This window comes from Lutjanus erythropterus, chromosome 2, assembly GCF_056507025.1.
Source record: "Lutjanus erythropterus isolate fLutEry1 chromosome 2, fLutEry1.hap2, whole genome shotgun sequence".
NCBI lineage: Eukaryota > Metazoa > Chordata > Actinopteri > Lutjaniformes > Lutjanidae > Lutjanus > Lutjanus erythropterus.
The window spans coordinates 13,164,965-13,182,021 of NC_139318.1; the positions used below are offsets into that span (position 1 = coordinate 13,164,965).

Sequence of the window (17,057 nt, forward strand, 5' to 3'; positions counted from 1 at the left end):
CTAAGCGATTAGCAGCCTCGTAGCCACCAGAGGGCCTCAAAGAGAGCCTGAAATGTATTTGTTGCTTTTTTGATGTGATTCTTGTTAATGGTAATCATACAAAGACACAATATTTTGTTAACAGGCTTATATTACTGGTTTAATAAATATAATTAAATATAAAATTTAATTCTGTTTATGGCCTTAAAAATGTTTGGGCCGGCCCTGGTCCAGAATCTTTACAGAACACTGGGGACCTTACAAAAATGCCCTCTTTAGTTTTGAAAGTGCTGTGGTTCAAAGCTCCCTCTACAACTGTAGGGAGATGTTACATTTTGGTTATTTTATGATTACACTGCAATTTTATAAAGAGGACATGTGGGACTTAGAGAGAACATCTCCATATTCCCCACAGTCATGTTTCATTCATGACAGCATTAGATGTAGGTTCTGTTGTCATTATTTTATGGCAACATGGCTTCACAAAGCGGACTTGTCAAAGAATTGTTACTTGTATCATGCTGAGATATCAAGCCCAGCAGTTCAAATAGGAATACTGTATTTAACTACAACTAACACAGCAATGTTTAACATCATTCTAATATCTTTCTAAAACATTTCACTTATGTTGTTTCATCACATAATTAAATAGAAGTGTAAAAAATTAGGCTAAGTATTTCAAGGGATATATATGAGGGAGTCCCTGGAATATTCTCTATCTTGTAAGGAATCCTTGCCTGAGAAAAACTTGAGAACCTCTGACCAGGTGGGAACGTCCTAGGGTAACAGTCCCCTAAACATTACCAGAACAACCTGAATGTTCCCTGAAAGTCCACGAAATAACGTTCCCCTATCCTTAAAAGTTCTCCACATCATGACTGTCCAAGAAAGTTCTGGGAACGATACATGGCGACGTCCTTTACACCAGCAGGGACACTCTGAACATTCTGGGGACGCATAATTTCTAGCTAAAGGTGCTTTGAGTGTTACTGCAAGGGACATTATTGAGGTCAAATGAGACAAAAACACACACCTGCTTCTTCTTTTAAAGTTTCCATTTATTCGACTACTTTAATCTGACAAAATAAAATTACAGTTTCCCTTTGCCCACCTCCTGTGCTGGTCTCAGCTGCAGTCAGGGTGACTGTGCACACGCTGATGTCCGCCTCATGAAGATGAATCACTGACATCTTGCAGACTGTATTCCTTTCACAGGCCCGGTGATATATGTCTGCACCACTGAAAACTAGGCCCAACAGGCCAGCCTTTCAGTCCCACACACTGTTATTAACAGTCTCACCTGTCAGTCTTCACTGAGCTCCAGAACATGCACAAGCTGCCAGATGTCTTACACCTGACCTCGTCCACATAGCCTCCTGAACAACCAGTTCAACACCAGTACGGTTTGTTTTTTTCTTCTCCTCGAGACATAAGTCCATCCAGCTGTTCCAAAGACAAGGTGCAGTGGTTCAACAGGAAGATGGAGATTTAAAGTTTTATGAGCTGTGAAATCAGTGACCAAATGCATATTTCCACTCAGGCAATATCTTATATTCTAATGCCTGATGGTCAAAAAAGAACTGAAACAGAGAGATATGTGCTGCACAGTAGGGGAAATAGTTCACTTAGTGTTTTTTTGGCACTTAATGTTTCATTTGAGACTCCACAGTGCTATGAGTCCTTTTAGTGCACTTTTTCTAGTCACGCTTATAGGAAAACAAAAGAAACCCCTTTGTTCAACCTTTGTGACTAATAGTTCTGTTTGTGATAGTGGTTAATACTGCATGGGAGGCTCAGCTGCTGGTCATAACAACAGTACATCAGATTAAAGCTCCTTCTGTGGCAGGAGCTCCCTGGTGGCCAGCCAGTAAATCATCTCTGATTCCTTCACTTCCAGCCTCTCTTAAGTGTCCCTCTGGATTTGCGGAGCTCACAGGAGAGGGTACGAGTGGTCAGTGACAGCCGCAGGCTCTGACCACCATGTTGCGGTACTTCTTCAGGATGACGTTGGAGCTGTCGTCGAAGTAGAGCACTGAGATGCCATGGAGTTGGGTCGGGGCACAGCAAGGCTTGGGCACTGTCTCCGGGTTGATAAAGTGCACCTGTGATTAGAAGACATATAATAAATCAGTCCTCACAGACAGTGGATGAGGTCGTGCTAGGTGAAAGTGACCGTCATCACAGGGCTGTTTGGGACTTACCAGAGTTTGCACAATAGCATGATTGGTGGCGTTCATGTAGGAGTTGAGAGGAAAGGCACATTCTCCCTCGCAGTAGTATGCAGCATAGCCCTCTGGTGCTATGATCCAGTCCTGATGAGAAAGAAACCACATACATGTCAGTCAGTTGTCACTTTTGTAAATAAAATTATATTTAAGGGAAACTTTGGATAATTTAAGTGGAGTTGTATGAGGTATTTCTTGATAATTTGAACATTACCTACAATAGATGGAGATTGGCACACCCTCAGTGTGGAGAAGCAGGTCTACTGCTGTGTTATGGCATGACTTCAGCATTTTAAAAGCATAGTTTGGATTGACCAACGTACCACAATAACTCTGACTAAACAAACAGGTCAAGGCAGCAGTTGACAAGCAACTCCCATGTTCTTTGAGTTAAAATTACTGACTTTGCCTCTGAAGCAACATTTGGCTCATGGTTTCCCGACAGAAAAGACTGTCTGATGCCACGGTAAAGACGTGAAACTATTCTAAATATAACATAAACTTAAACTGATATTGATGTTCTTTTCAGGTGGGCCTTTTTTTAAGTGGCTAAAATATATTTTGTCGCTGACCCTGTCTACAGCCGTACATTGTTAACTCCGTGCTGATGTTCCTCTCTGTTTCTCCAAACTGTGGGTGTGCCAACCAGCATCTACTTTAGCTAATACACTGTTTATCAGTAAGTACCACATACAACTCCACTTCAAATAATCTGAACTATCCCTTTAAAATGAGATCAAATGAAAGTTCTGAATTATACCTGCCATCCCAAATCTCTGAAACTGACGTACAGCTCATGCTTTTTACATCCTTCTTTGGAGAGGCCAAGGTTATCTGAAAAAAAAACAAAAAAACAAGTATGAGTACACACGAGTATTGAAGGCCAGTAGGTCAAAGTCATGACAAGAGTCTATGATGGTGAGATTTGAAGGATTCAGGCACCTGTTGCAGCCTCCACTGCCTTTAGTGCATCTTGCACAGTTCTCTGGGGTTTGGAACGGTTAGACTGGCGCCCCTTGTGGCCGTGCGCAGAGCGGACGCTGCGGAATCGCACCTCGTTGGCTCTGAAGAAGGCGACCATGAAGGGCTGCTTCTCCTGAGGTCCACTGCCCGTCACCAGCCCTGCAAGTTGTGGGTTCCTCTTCTGGCCTACAGAGGGAGACAGGGAGAGCAAAAGTGATGAGAGTCTCAACCAAACCACTGAAGATGACAATAATACACATCCAAGCCTCTAGTGAACAATCATTTGTTCATCCTAATATGACCACAACAACCTCAATAGTGACTTGAACTCTGTGAGAACCCTCTACACACTGACTAAATATGTGGTGGTCCTTTTAACCATGGGATTTAAAGAGCATTAAATCATTACTGCAGACAAAGACTGTATTCTTGCTGTTGTTGCTCTTATGTTAGTTAATGTGTGGTAGTGACTAACCATGGCTGTCCTCCAGGACCAGGTGCAGGCCCAAGTTCTGCTCAGGCTCGACCAGCCAGAAGTTACTGGCGGCGGTCAGGTCAAAGGCCAGCCAGCCCTCCTCTGCAGCCCACACATCTCGCTGCTCCAACAGCAACAGCTCCACTTCACTGAGGAGAGAGGACAGTATGCAACTGAATTCAAAGCTAAAACCATCGAGTGTCAAAACATCGGTTGTTTGGCCGCAGACTGAAATATTCCAAATGTTCCTTGGATGCAACATCAAAGACTTTAAAGAGTCGGGAAATATGTTTCCACAGAATGAAAATACAAGTTTGACAAAATGCTACAGTGACGAATTGTTCACTGTGATTTCTTGCCCATCTCTTGTTTTCAAGTTTCTACAAACTGATTTTTATTCCTGAAATGAATGTAAAGAAACAGCTTTCTGGAGTGTATGAAAACAATCCAAAAGCATGTGGTATGCTTAGGAAAATGGTTAGTTGTCATGCAAATGACATAAAATGAGTATTTAATAGACTGAAAATGCACGTGTGGTCCAGTAATAGCTTCAGTGCAATCAGAAAGTACTTGTTTTATGTTGTTTTGGTGAATACACCAGCACATTGGATTTAACTTTGAGGTCAAAGTGCTTATTTTCAGCCTTGTGTTTGAAGGTGTTTACTTCCATACTTGGGGCCCAGTGTGGGAAACATAACCCTTTTTATACATATTCCCCCAATGCAGCTGGAAAAAAACAAATAACACAGGTTTTTATGGCCAAATGGTGGAATGTTATTGATTATTAGCCAAGTCCGACACCTGACCTCAGTCAAGTCGAGAATGTGTTTCATTTGCTGTAAACCATACTGAAGGCAAAAAACAAGCAAAATAATTAGCAAGGCTACAGTGTTGATGTCTGTGGTTGCAAAGGAACCAAATATCAAATTAAGTAAATAATTTAGTTTGTATAAACTTGTCCAATTACACTGTGTCACCTAAAACTGTGAAACTATATTTTTAAAATTGGGTTACAGCTCCCACATCATTCATCATATGTGGATATGAATAACTTCAAATTAAAGTGGCTACATAGAACTTTCATGTTGTGTTGTTTTTGGAGGCCCCTGTGGACAAAAGCAGTAGTGTTTCCACTGCTATAACCACAAAATATAATGTCAAAATAAAATTATCTAAAGAAAAATCTCCTCCCTGCGTCTACTAGTCTACTCACTGCAACTTTGCCTTGGAAAATGTAAACATAAACTCTTCTGGTTTGAATATGATCCGGTTTCAAGGAAAAGCCAACACGGCAGCAGCCGTCAAGAATAACTGTAGAGCGAGAAACAGTCGACCTTCTCACTGATGGGCTTGTTTGCTTATGTAGGTCATATAGGAGCATCAGTATTAAATTGGTACTGTTTCATAACCAGCCATTGTTTGTGCTGGGGTACAGTGCCAACACAGCAGAAAATGTGACTGTAATAATTTCTGACTGCACTGTAAACACACTGAATCAGGATAAATATAAAAGTGCAAATCAGAATAAGAAACTGATACAACAGAAATTCATAATGCTCTGTTGATGGACAGATACGTTGCTTTTGATTTTTTTTTGTGTTTGTTTGTTTGTTTGTTTTTTACAAAATGCTTCATTATATCCTGCATTTATTTTATGATTTGACTTTTATTTTACCCAAATTATTTCCTTTCTATAAAAAATAGGCCTGTTGTATTCAAGTCCCAGGCTAGGTCTGTTATTGTTCTTTTAATGTTTCTGTGTTAGGTCTATTTTATATTATTTATATTTTCTATATATTTTATATTTGTATTCATATTATCTGAAATCATCAAAATCCACATTTTATTTTATGTATGTCTCAAGAGTGAAAAAACAACACTCTTGATGCGTGTGTATGTGTGTTGGGGGTATTCTTTGTTAAAATGGTGCATTTTTAAAACATCTCATAAGTTTCTAACACATTTCTCTCATAATGTTGAAGAAGTGTAGAAAATACTGTAAGCTACATCAAATTATTCCAAAGGACATACATGATGCTTTTTTTAAAAATCTTGTACGGGGTCCTTGGCTGAGAAAAAAACGAGAACCTCTAAACTAAACATCCAGTGTCTGTTCCTTGAATCATGTTTCCCCTCACAGTGAACAGACACTATCAAAGCAGCACTTTCTTAATATCCTGGGAGTAAACTCCTACACTGATATGGGCCATCCCAGTCTACACCTTTGTCTATGGATTGAGTTTCAGACCCTCAGGCAGACGTCTGCCTTTAGTCCCTGATCGTCTGTGTGGAGTGACCTTTGTGTGTCTGTGAATGACAATGGTGTTGCCCTTAACACCGTCGTCAGCCCTGCTGTCACCAATGAAAGACTTACATCTACCGCCCGCACATGTTTCCTCCTGCTCACTCACGTCTCCCCGGCAGGCAGACAGAGTGAAGCAGGTTAAACGGGGTAGAGGGGCTTCGTAATGTGGGTGGTAGAACGTTTGATTTGCGGGGAAGAGGGGAGGTGTGCGGAGTCTAATTATCTAATTTCAGATGTGGTTAGAAAGGAGGAAACAGAAGCTGGCAGGCTGACAGACAAAACAGAGCCACAGACAGTCACACAGACATGAGGGAATAACCAACTGTGTGAGAACTGACGTGTTGAGCGTTGAGTGTTACTCGTGGTCGGAGCTGCGTTTTATAAATGCAGGTCTCCTGGGGACTGTCCTGTTCTCACCGTGTGAGAGAAAATTCACTCTGGAGAGAACCACTGTGTTTCTGTAATTGACACTAATGTCTGTGTAAACAGCGCTGGTGCTGACACGGACATGGGCAGAAATAACCTGTGGGGAAATATTAGACAGACGAGGCCGACACAGACAGACCTGTATGAACGTACAGCAGCCTAACAACCAGTTTTCACTGAAAAATACACACAGTAGCACGAGGTGATTGTTTAAACTCAACCACACTACAAGTACTGTGTCCCTGTCATAAGAGGATAATCATATGTACCAATGAAACCTGCTCAAAGGTTTAAAAAAATTACATTTAAAATATAAACCAGCAACACGCCCTGGGAGTTTGGGAATTACCCAGACGAACGGGCACATTGCTGATGAATGTTAAGCTACACTAGCAGCATGGTTTCTAGGTATGGCCTGCTGGTCTGTCCACCACTTTGACACAGACAGAAATATCTCAACAACCACTGGATGGAGTGGTGTGAATTATTATACAGAAATTTAACATGCCCAGATTATGAAGTCTGATGACTTTGATGATTCCCCAACTTTGCCTCTAATGCCACCTTACTTTATCCATCGGTACAACATTTTAACAGAGAATGAATCTTCATGACTTCACAACTTCATGGTATTCACCTTGTGAGTGGAACTACCACAGAAGCAGTTTTGAGTATTTTGCCTGTTTTTTATGTCTGTGGACAGACATTGTCACCACTATAGCATCAAAACAATGCAAGATGCAGTCACAAAACTTTACAGGTGTGTAGCTGGGATCAAAATGAAGGCTGAATTTGAAGGGCAACGTGGAAACTCAGTTGGTCAGTCTGTCCTATGTACTGAGGCTGAGTCCTCAGCAGCAGCCCCATATTCTGGCATATCTTCAGCAGTCCTATCTAAGTAAATGCGTAAAAATTCCCCACATTTTTTTTTAAAGGTCGAGTTTGAAGATGGGTGCGGTCTGAGTGAGAGGGTCGGAAGTAGCTGCCATAGGCCCCTCCACTTTACGCCCCTGGTCTAGGCCTTTTTTCAAGTTGAGATCAAAATGAAGGCCAACTTTGAAGATGATAATAATGTTGTAATGATTATTGGATGCTCATAAGTCCTAATGTCAACATGTTGACATGAGTCACAATCGCTTGTTAGGAAATGTTTACAATATTAAAGCTGGTTAACATTATACATCAGCATGTTAGCTTTGTTATTGTGTGGATGTTTGCATGGTGATGTTAGCATTTATCCTGAAGCACTGCTGTGGCCAAATGCAGCTTTAGAGCAGCTAGCATAGCTGTAGATTTGTTTAAATGTCATGTGTCAAATCTGTGGGCACCAGAAATTAAACAAATTCACCTGGTGGCAGAAATCAGACAGATACCAAAACCTGGATAAATGAAAGCAGAGATGGCTAGAGAAAAGTGAGGCAAAACACCAACACTTTTTTATCTTTATTTAAAACAATTTATTAACCAATAATTAAATGCTTCACAATACTCAGGAGATCAAGCTGATAAGTTGGTATGACACAGGATAAATCAAATTGAGGGTAAGCAGCAGTAAAACTCTGGAAAGAATCTGTGATGTTCCTGTAAACTCTGAGATGTGCAGTAGCTGGACAGAGAACACTCATACCTGTTTGGAGGTTCCTGCAGCACCTGGTAGATGCTGACTCTAAAAGTCTCGTTTTCGTAACGTTTCTGGATGAAATCTTTATAGATCCTGAACTCTGCCGCTGTGATGGCCTCTCCCTCTGGAATACGAGAAAGATCAAAGCGAAATTCTCTTCTGTGATGCTGGAAGAGAAGATCCTTGTCCTGATCAACTATGAGGAAGACACAAAGAGAAAAGAAGATACAGTCTGAATCTTTAATTTCATCAATGCTTTTATGAGATTTATCATAATACACCAGATTTCTGACTACAAGAAACGGTTTATTATTCTGCATCAGCTGACGCACACGCTGTAATAATACTTCTGACCCTCACAGGGAAAGTTTGTACATCTGAGTAAAAACCAAACCACTGTGAGTACAATCAGATGGTGAACCAGTCGGTGGTTGCATATCTGTCAAAATCAAACGATTCTCTGATGTGTGTCACTCTGCCCACATCTCGGAAGCAGTGTGTCAGAAATAGGAAAAATTCTGCTTCCGCAAAGGAAGTGATTGATCTAAACATCACTTAAGTCGAGTCTGCCATACGTGCCGATGTGGTGGAGAAAAAACACACTCTGGGCTCAGTTTGGCTCCCTGTTTAAATTGCACACATGTGCTGACCACAAGAAAAGGCCTGTTAAGGCACTGCCCGGAAAACCACAGCAGCCAGTGTGCTTTTATAAACAGAGTCACATAAAGTAAAGAAACACACACAAATTCATGTGACTTAACTACTAAGAGTGTGTACCACCCACACCCCCCTGATCATTCTTCCATGTATCCCCGTCCAGTGACCGTAGAGGATGAAGTAAAGCAGCAGTAGCTGATGGCACTGTGGGGTTTCCAACCCACCCTGAGCCAGCTGAAGCTCTCCAGCACTCAGACTTTCCAGGGGAACGGTGGTCAAAAAGACCCCAAAGCTTCCTGAAGCTTTCCAGTGTCGTGTTTTTACAGCGTTAGTCAATGTATTTGTCCTTGGAAAGAACACTGGAGGTCTCTGGTGAAGGTGTCCAGAGCAGAGCAGCGATTAGTCGCCTTAAACACATCCTGCCCGCTGGCGTACACCATGACATCATCATGACATCATCTCATATTCTCCTCTGATGGTCGTATATTGTTTCTGCATCCAGTCAACCAGAAACACAGCACTCCAATGCTTGTAACATACTTTTTTCATGAAACACAATGTAAAAATAAACAATTTGTTTTAACTTTAAAAAGCCGGCTAAGAATTTTAAGTTGACTGCATTTGAAAAGATAAGTTATGTAATTTTATGATTCAAAACAAACTTTTCTAGTCAAATGAACTTGATATTAATTCAGTTGTACTTGAGAAACATGTTCAGTAAGCTTAAGATGTTAAATTGAACCAACAACTTTTCAGTCATGCTGACAAACATGATTTTCTTTTACATTTTTCTCAGCTTGAAGAGTCAGTTTTTCATTTCAGTTCTGTTGGAGCTACTTAATTCCAGCTCTGCAGATTTCTTCTAACTATATAAAAAAGTATCTCGGGAGAGTTTAATGATCAAGTTGGATCATGATCATGTTTAGAAATTTAATTAAACAACTTAATTGAATTCATTATTTATTATTTCATATTTATTACAACTTAATATATATTAAATAATAATACTACAAAATGTAAGTTTAATTAACTTGAATGAATAAATTGTGTACATTTATACCAAGTTAATGAAAAAGATTAGTTGATTCCTCTAAAATTCCAGCATGATTTTTTTACAGTGCAGCACACACACACACACACACACACTGAGTCACAGTCTTCTAAGAACATTTGCAATGACACAAAAACACACACAAGCCGTTCGTCGTTAAGAGCAGTGCATTCTGAACCCTGCTAGTCATTTGTTTGACCGCAATTAAATGCTGGAAGGGAACGAGGGGTGTTTTTATGAAAGCAATAATTGCTTGTAAGGACTTGGTGTGTTTACGTTAGGGACCATTAGCTGCAGAGATCAGACCTCAGATATGCAAACTTCCCTCTGGGAGGCATTTCAACACTTCAGATTGCTCCTCACGCTGCAGGGCCACACAGCCACAGAACTATCATTAGCCTATTGCAATTTTATAGTAAGTCGGGGTTTTTTGCATTTTTTGTTTTTTTAGAAATCAGCATGGGAGGTTTAAAGATGTATCAGAATCTCTGACGAGATGAATGCACTCAGTTGGGTACAGATCTCCACCAGGCAACCTGAAAATAATATTTGGCAACATACTCTTTGTAATCAAAAACATTTTGATTAGTAACTGTAATTTAATTACATATTTTTCTCAGCAACTGCACCAGATCAGAATTACATTTATTTTGTCATTTAATTAGTAACTCTCCAATAGTCAGTATCTGATCAGACATTAGAGTGAAACTTTATCATAATTAGAGTATGAATTGTTCAGTTATGACCAAAAAACATGCTTTGTGACGTCACAGTGATCTTAAACTTTTGTCCTATAATTTAAAATCAGTTCATCCTTGAGTCTATGTGGACATTTCTGCCAAGTCTGAAGAAATGCCCTTGATGTGTTTTTGAGATCTCATGTTCACAAGAATGGGATGACTCAAAAGAATAATGGTGGCATGAAAAAGTTTTTCAAGCTTTTCCAAAAATTCAGAGTTAATGAATGTGCAAAAAAATGTGCTGATTGGTCCATTAGCGTGTAAAATTCACTTTGGACAGGGTCCAGGTCCATCGGTCATGCGCATACACAAGCATACACACAAACAATCGCAAACTCCCCTCCAGGCTTAACCTGGCAAAAAATGATGTGATCACTTTTTTAGACACTATGTGTATAATTCTATGTTGGTCTGTTCCTCCATTCTGTTCTGTACATGACATCGTTTGCATGTCAGTCCGTCATCTGTAGCTCTTCTTGATGTTTCTTCCATTTTTTCCTTGTTAAAATTTTGGGGGGTAGGGTTTCATGATCTGGAACAAGGTTCTAAGGATAGCGGGTGTTGTATACTGTACATATTGCACAACCCCTTGAGGCAAATGTGTCATATGTGATGTCTATATATAAAGTTGACTGGACTTGAATCAGTCAGGCTCAGACTTAAATTTTCATCTAATTAAAGCTGTAAATCTATTACTCTAGTGAGCATTTTCTGCCCTTTCAAATCCATGAATGTCTGCATGTGTTAACATGTTTGACAAAGTTGCTTAAGCTGTTTCCTTGCAGATTATTAGAGCGACCAAAAAGGCTTTTGCTAAGGAAATGTTGCACCATGTTTGTTTACTGATGACAAAGTGAGTTATTCTACACAGGACTTAAAAGACAGAAGTGGGCTTAAAGTGTCTTGTCATGGGAATGCAATTACAATTAGAGTTTCAGAGTATTAGAGAATTATTTTGCACATGAATGTATAAATAATGAGGAGGTTAATGAGATTTTCTGGCAGGCAAAAGAAATTCTTAGAATGATCTCCTTATGCTTCCTACAGATCAGCTTAGAAGGACAAACTCATTTCTTCCTGCTTGGTCTCAAAAACACAATACGTCTTCTGTTCTTCAGCGACACGCTCGCTCCTCCAAATGAGAACATTTTCATTCTACTCTAATGAAAGCCAGTGACATTTCTGGTCATTAAGCCTTTTCCCATGCTCTGCAGGTGTGTTGTGGTCCCATGCTGAACGCATGTGTACTCGTCTCCAGGCAGAGATTTCCAGAGCAGTAAACAAGCCGGCCGACATGACGAGTAGCAGAGCAGTTACAGTCACAGCTACATCTGATATGATGTCTCTACTTGCACAATGCAGTGTGACGTATGTACGTCCAGGCAGGGTTGCCAGGTGTGCATGTTTTCTGTGGAATTGGGCTACTTTTGAAGTGTTGCCACGTGATGATTTTTTTTGTCCACTTGCTGGGTTGACCTATTTTGCATGCAAATTAAATTAATAGCATCTATGAAAATTTAGTGTTTTTTTATATCTAAATTCTACCAAACTGACTTCAGATCAGCATGTACACACACAGACCTGGCACACATCATTCACATGCCCACAGGCCTAGCAACCCTGGTCTTAGGAGCTGCACATCTGTGTACTTTTGCTACAGTAACATTACCTTCACCTAATAGTATTTACCATTTTGTATGAAGTGTTTTAGAGCATTTTGATAATCACCTCAGTGTATTAGATAACCATTAGCAGCATTAGCTAGCCAGCTAGCATTGTGATCTTCATTCAAACTCGACAGACACAAAATAAAACTCACCATAAACATCTTGGCTCGTTTTTTCACCGCTCCAACAATCACCAGCTCACGTTTGGTCAAAATAAACCCTTAATGCACTATGTCAGATATGAAAATATTGGTAGAGGAGCGAGGGTGGTCAGACCGTGGAAACAGCATGTGAATTAAGGGTTTACCTCGACCAAGCTACCATAATTGGTGCAATTTGGAACAGTGGAGAGACGAGTCGGTGTTTTTGGTGAGATTTATTTTCTTTCTGTATAGTTTGAATGAGGATGAAGTTCTGATGGGAGTTGCTGAGTTTTGGAGATGTTCGTCATATGGGAACGACTTTCTCTCTATGGTATTAAGAAAGTAGCTCCTACATGAACATACTCATGTAAAGTCTGCGGATTATCTTGAGTAACTGACTCATGATTTTTAGAGGAAGATATTGCTGTTCAGTTTTTCAAATGTACTGTTTGACACTGTGAGATCCACAGTGCCATTTAGCTCTGTTATATTCGAGAGAAGGCAAACATCTCAGTGGTGGATATCTTCAAAAACTGTGCAGCAGGACAGGGGAGAAAATATGTTTTTTGTATTTTGGGGGAGAATTATCCCTGTAAATCAGGCTTCTTGATTGCAGTCTATTTCTTAATAAATAAATGCACAACAGAAACCACAAATGTACAGTGCAATAGCAGTTGCCTTGTGTAATGTTGTATGACAATGAGACAAATGCTTCCTGCTAGTGATTCTGAAGTACAATCTATGGTTTGGCGTTCTAACACAAGTAAACACATGCAGGAGCTGAGTACGTGCATCAGCATGTGTGCAATGATGATACTGTATCGTTATCAAATAGTGTCTACCAAAAGAAAAAGAAGGGCTGAATTGATAGTGAGTTATACAGGCTGATTTATCTAAAATAACTGTACTACTACTAAATCTATTCTAAGCCATGTCAACCTGCAGGATGTACCTGGGTGCACTGGGAGAAGGGGCTGGGCAGCTCTACAGCAGCTCTCCCTCACACTGGAAGCTGTGGTCTTTAGAGGGGAAATACCATAATCCAGTTCGGTCTTGAAGCGATCATCCTGGGACCACCAAGATAGTCGACTCCAGCACAATGTGAGCTGGAGCCCCAGCTAAAGAACTCTGCCAATCATCAGCACAGGAGGCCGTGGTGGGCTCCAGAGAGAAATAATACACACTCACTGTGTCCTTTTTTTACCCTCCTCCTTCCTCCTTATAATCAAACTCTTCAGATGTGGAACCACATAAATCTGCTCTGAGTTTTCAGAAACGTTGTTTCCAGAACTCATTAGCTAAAGACTGTCAGTTAAAAGTTCATGTTAAATGTTATGTTTCAGGGTTTTTTTACAGTCTCCAAATGTTTTGTATTAACTGCACATTTTATGGGCGGATTGAGAAATAACTACATGGCTCTTCATTAAAAGGCTACAGTTCATGCTCAGTGACATACAAACTGGAGCTGCAACAATTAATCAATCAATCGATCGAAAAGAAATTTTGATAATTGATTGTTTGCCATTTTACAAGCAAAAATCTCAAACATTTGCCTGTGCCAGCTTCTTAAATGTGAGGATTTGCTGTTTTCTGAGTCATGTTATTCATAAAAATTACGTTTCGAGTTTTGTTGATCACTTTGGGCTCTGGGAAATTTTAATGAGCTTTTTTTTTTTTTTAACAATTTTTGGACGTTTTATAGTCAGATTGATTGATAGTGGAAATAATCATCAGTTGCAGCCCTATAACAAACAGACAAAATGCATCAGCGAAACAAACTTCATCTTTTCACATTGACCCATCAGCCCTGAGGCAGGAGAGGGGGCTTTGGATCTAACCACATCCGGATAAGAGCCACAGGCACCGTGCCGTCTGCTGGTTCACCATAGTGATATCAGAGCGGGATCTCCAGGGTAAACAAGCGCAGGATTTGCCTTTTATAAATTCAATAATGTCTGTGTGAGCCCAAACTCCCACCTGTGACCCCTGTGATTTGTGCCCCCAAACAAACACACAAACAGACACATAGCTGCAGGAATGTACTGCACACACAAGCACCTGCACTAACAGAGATTACTACAGCATGTTTGGATGCAGTTTGTGGCTCCAGCTTATAGTCAACTTGTCTCTCACTCCCTAGGGGTTCAGAAATGCCCGTTCAATTCCTAGTCATGTGAAACAAAGCCATGCTAAAGCCTCTCCCCCTGGAGCTTTGAAGGGATTCTGGGTAATCGGATACAGGCATGTTGTCATAACATTTACAGCTCGGAATGCATAATGCTGGATTTCAAGTGAAGAAAGTGACCTATAAGCCACAATGTCAGAGACACTGGCTTTCACGTAAACTTAACTAATGAACTCTTGTGCTTTCATTCCTCCGTTTATTCAGTCAGATAACAGAGATCAAACTTCCCCTAGACATACACTGTAAAAAAAAAAAAATACAGGAATTTAGTGGAATTGATTAATCTTTTCTCATTAACTAAATGTATCCATACAAGTTTTATTAAAAGTTAATTAAGCTTAACATTTCTAGCATTTACTTTCATAACACTTCAGAACTTAAAAATTAGTTCTCCGAAATTGAAGTCTTTTGATTTGAAATGATAAGTTGAAAGAATGTACTGTACAGAGTACAGAGTAAATAAATAAATAAAATCACTGGAGACAGTTTTGTAAAAGTTCTTTGTATAAAATAAAGAATTAAATATTCAAACTGAGAAAATGTGAAAGGAAATCAAACTTGTTCATTATGATCATCGGTGTGATTTAAGAGTTGTTGGTTCAACTTAATATCTTAAGCTCACTGAACATGTTTTTCACAAGAGCAACTTAATTAATATCAAGATAATTTAACTAAAAAGATTAATTTGCTGGACTAATTACAAAATTACCTATCCTTTTAAATTCAGTCAACTTAAAATTTCAAGGCAGCCTGGACACTAACTTTTTTAAGTTAAAACAAATAGTTTTTTAATCAAATTTGCCCGTCAATGTGACTGAAGAATTGTTGGTTCAACTTACAGCTATTACAAAGAAGTTTCATAATGTGTTTACTTTGGAGGCCCCTGTGGACAAAAGTGGTAGTGTTTCCACGTAATAACAACAAAACATAAAGTCATGAACAAAATCATCTAAATAAAAATCTCTTCCTTCTTTTTCTACTCCCTGCAACTTAATGGGAAAATGTAAACACGGGCTTGTTTCATCTGATTTCAAGGAGAATACGACCAGTAAGAATTATTTTAAACAGCCAGTCTTCTTGCAGATGGTTTTGTTTGCTTATGTAAGTCATATAGAAGCATCACCAATAAACTGAGACTCTTTCATAACAAGTTAAAAACTCCTTGTACTAGCTTTAATAAGTTTATTCAACACGATATCTCAATTACAATTGAATTAATGTCAAGATTTCTTTGGCTGGAAGTGCTTACTTGTTTGAATCTTTGCAGAATTACCTCAACTTGTCTTTTCAAATTCAGCCAACTTTTCAAGGCTTTTTAAAGTTAAAACAAATAGTTTTTAATTTGCTACCAAATTCATCAGAGTGACTGGAGATTAGCTGGTCCAACTCATTGTCTTAATCTTACTGAACATATTTTCTCAAGAACAACTAAATTAATGTGAAGTCTATTGGATATCAACTTCAAGTGGGCACTGATTTGGACATTTTACAAACAAAAACAACTATATAATTTACAACAAAAAAAACTATATAACTACAAAATTAAGTATATAACTTATTTTCATGAAAACAGTATCATGGCAAAACAAGTTCTTTTAATACAGCTGGCGATATAAGATTAGCAGATCTTTGGGCGCTTTAATCTCCAGACCAGTTATCAGATACTAGACTGTCAGGCACCTTTGTACATTATACAAGAGTTACTGTAAAATTACCAACCGTTACAATGCTACTATACACTCATTGTATCTAACACAACTTAGAAACATCCCGTTATAACTTAATAAATGTCATTATAAAGTTGGATTGTAAACTCACCGAGGTTGACAAAGCTCATCACCATGTCTGCGTCATCTAGGAAGCGGCTCTCCTGCGGGGTCACTATGGGAGACACCTGAGTGGGTAAAGCGGGCTTGTAGTAAGAGTATCCGGGCGGCTCCAGGTCTGTGGAGATGGTGTTGTACAGGTCCAGCATGAACATCGGGGCAGCGTTGTGTTTGGTGTGGACGTGCGGCCGCGGACGGTGCGGCAGCCCCAGGATGGAGAGGATCTCCCGCTGCATCTCCCTGCGCTCCTGGCTCCGCAGCCGCCGCTGGATGAAGCTGGAGTGCACTTCGTTGTCCACGGAGAAATTGGAGAAGGAGATCTGCGTGGCCGGCACGCAGTAAACCCACGACAGGAGGGTCATTACCATCGCCAAGACGCCTGTCATCATTTTACGCAAATATTACGCACGGTTCTAAGTAGTACAAAGATACAGAATGAGTTCTCCTGCTCGGTTGCGGGAATAAAACAAACCGTTTTCTATCAAATTAGAGAATCATTTACTCATCAGATTTAGTTGCGCACTGATACAGCCGTGCGCTCCTCTGTATGGCAACATGGGAATGGATTTTATTGAGGCTCTGTGTCAGGGGAGGGGCAGGAGGGGTTCAGAGTGGGATAAACCAAGACTGGAGAGATTGGGAGAGTGTGTGGGGGTGATATCAGTGTCCTATCGTGAAGTGCGTTGCTCTATCTTGCTAATAAGATAGGTGGGGTGCGGACCTTTCAATCCAAAGTGCCCAATCAGCGCGCCTTTTGTCTGGACATGTTTGGCCACTGATGAAAGTGGCCTGTA

The 17,057-nt window shown here is 40.0% G+C and overlaps 1 protein-coding gene across 1 annotated transcript; it reads right to left on the reverse strand.

Annotated features, from left to right (window-relative positions):
• Nucleotides 1–1,463: 1,463 nt before the first annotated feature.
• LOC146331239 (bone morphogenetic protein 7-like) lies at nucleotides 1,464–16,834 on the reverse strand. The gene is made up of 7 exons (XM_084728724.1): nucleotides 16,256–16,834; nucleotides 8,001–8,190; nucleotides 3,643–3,791; nucleotides 3,147–3,353; nucleotides 2,965–3,038; nucleotides 2,181–2,291; nucleotides 1,464–2,081 (listed from the first exon to the last, which is right to left on the reverse strand). The coding sequence occupies exons 1-7, from the start codon at nucleotides 16,650–16,652 to the stop codon at nucleotides 1,932–1,934; spliced, it is 1,278 nt and encodes a 425-aa protein (XP_084584850.1). The 5' UTR covers nucleotides 16,653–16,834; the 3' UTR covers nucleotides 1,464–1,931.
• Between the last annotated feature and the right edge of the window lie 223 nt (nucleotides 16,835–17,057).

What these genes read in the sequence shown, in the direction of transcription:
- LOC146331239 (XM_084728724.1), bottom strand. Translation starts at nt 16,652, where the DNA reads ATGATGACAGGCGTCTTGGCGATGGTAATGACCCTCCTGTCGTGGGTT. An exon ending in GATGAGCTTTGTCAACCTCG is followed by an intron (nt 8,191 to 16,255) that starts GTGAGTTTACAA and finishes TCTTCCTCATAG; the next exon opens with TTGATCAGGACAAGGATCTT. An exon ending in GGCAGTGGAGGCTGCAACAG is followed by an intron (nt 3,039 to 3,146) that starts GTGCCTGAATCC and finishes TTTTTTTTTCAG; the next exon opens with ATAACCTTGGCCTCTCCAAA.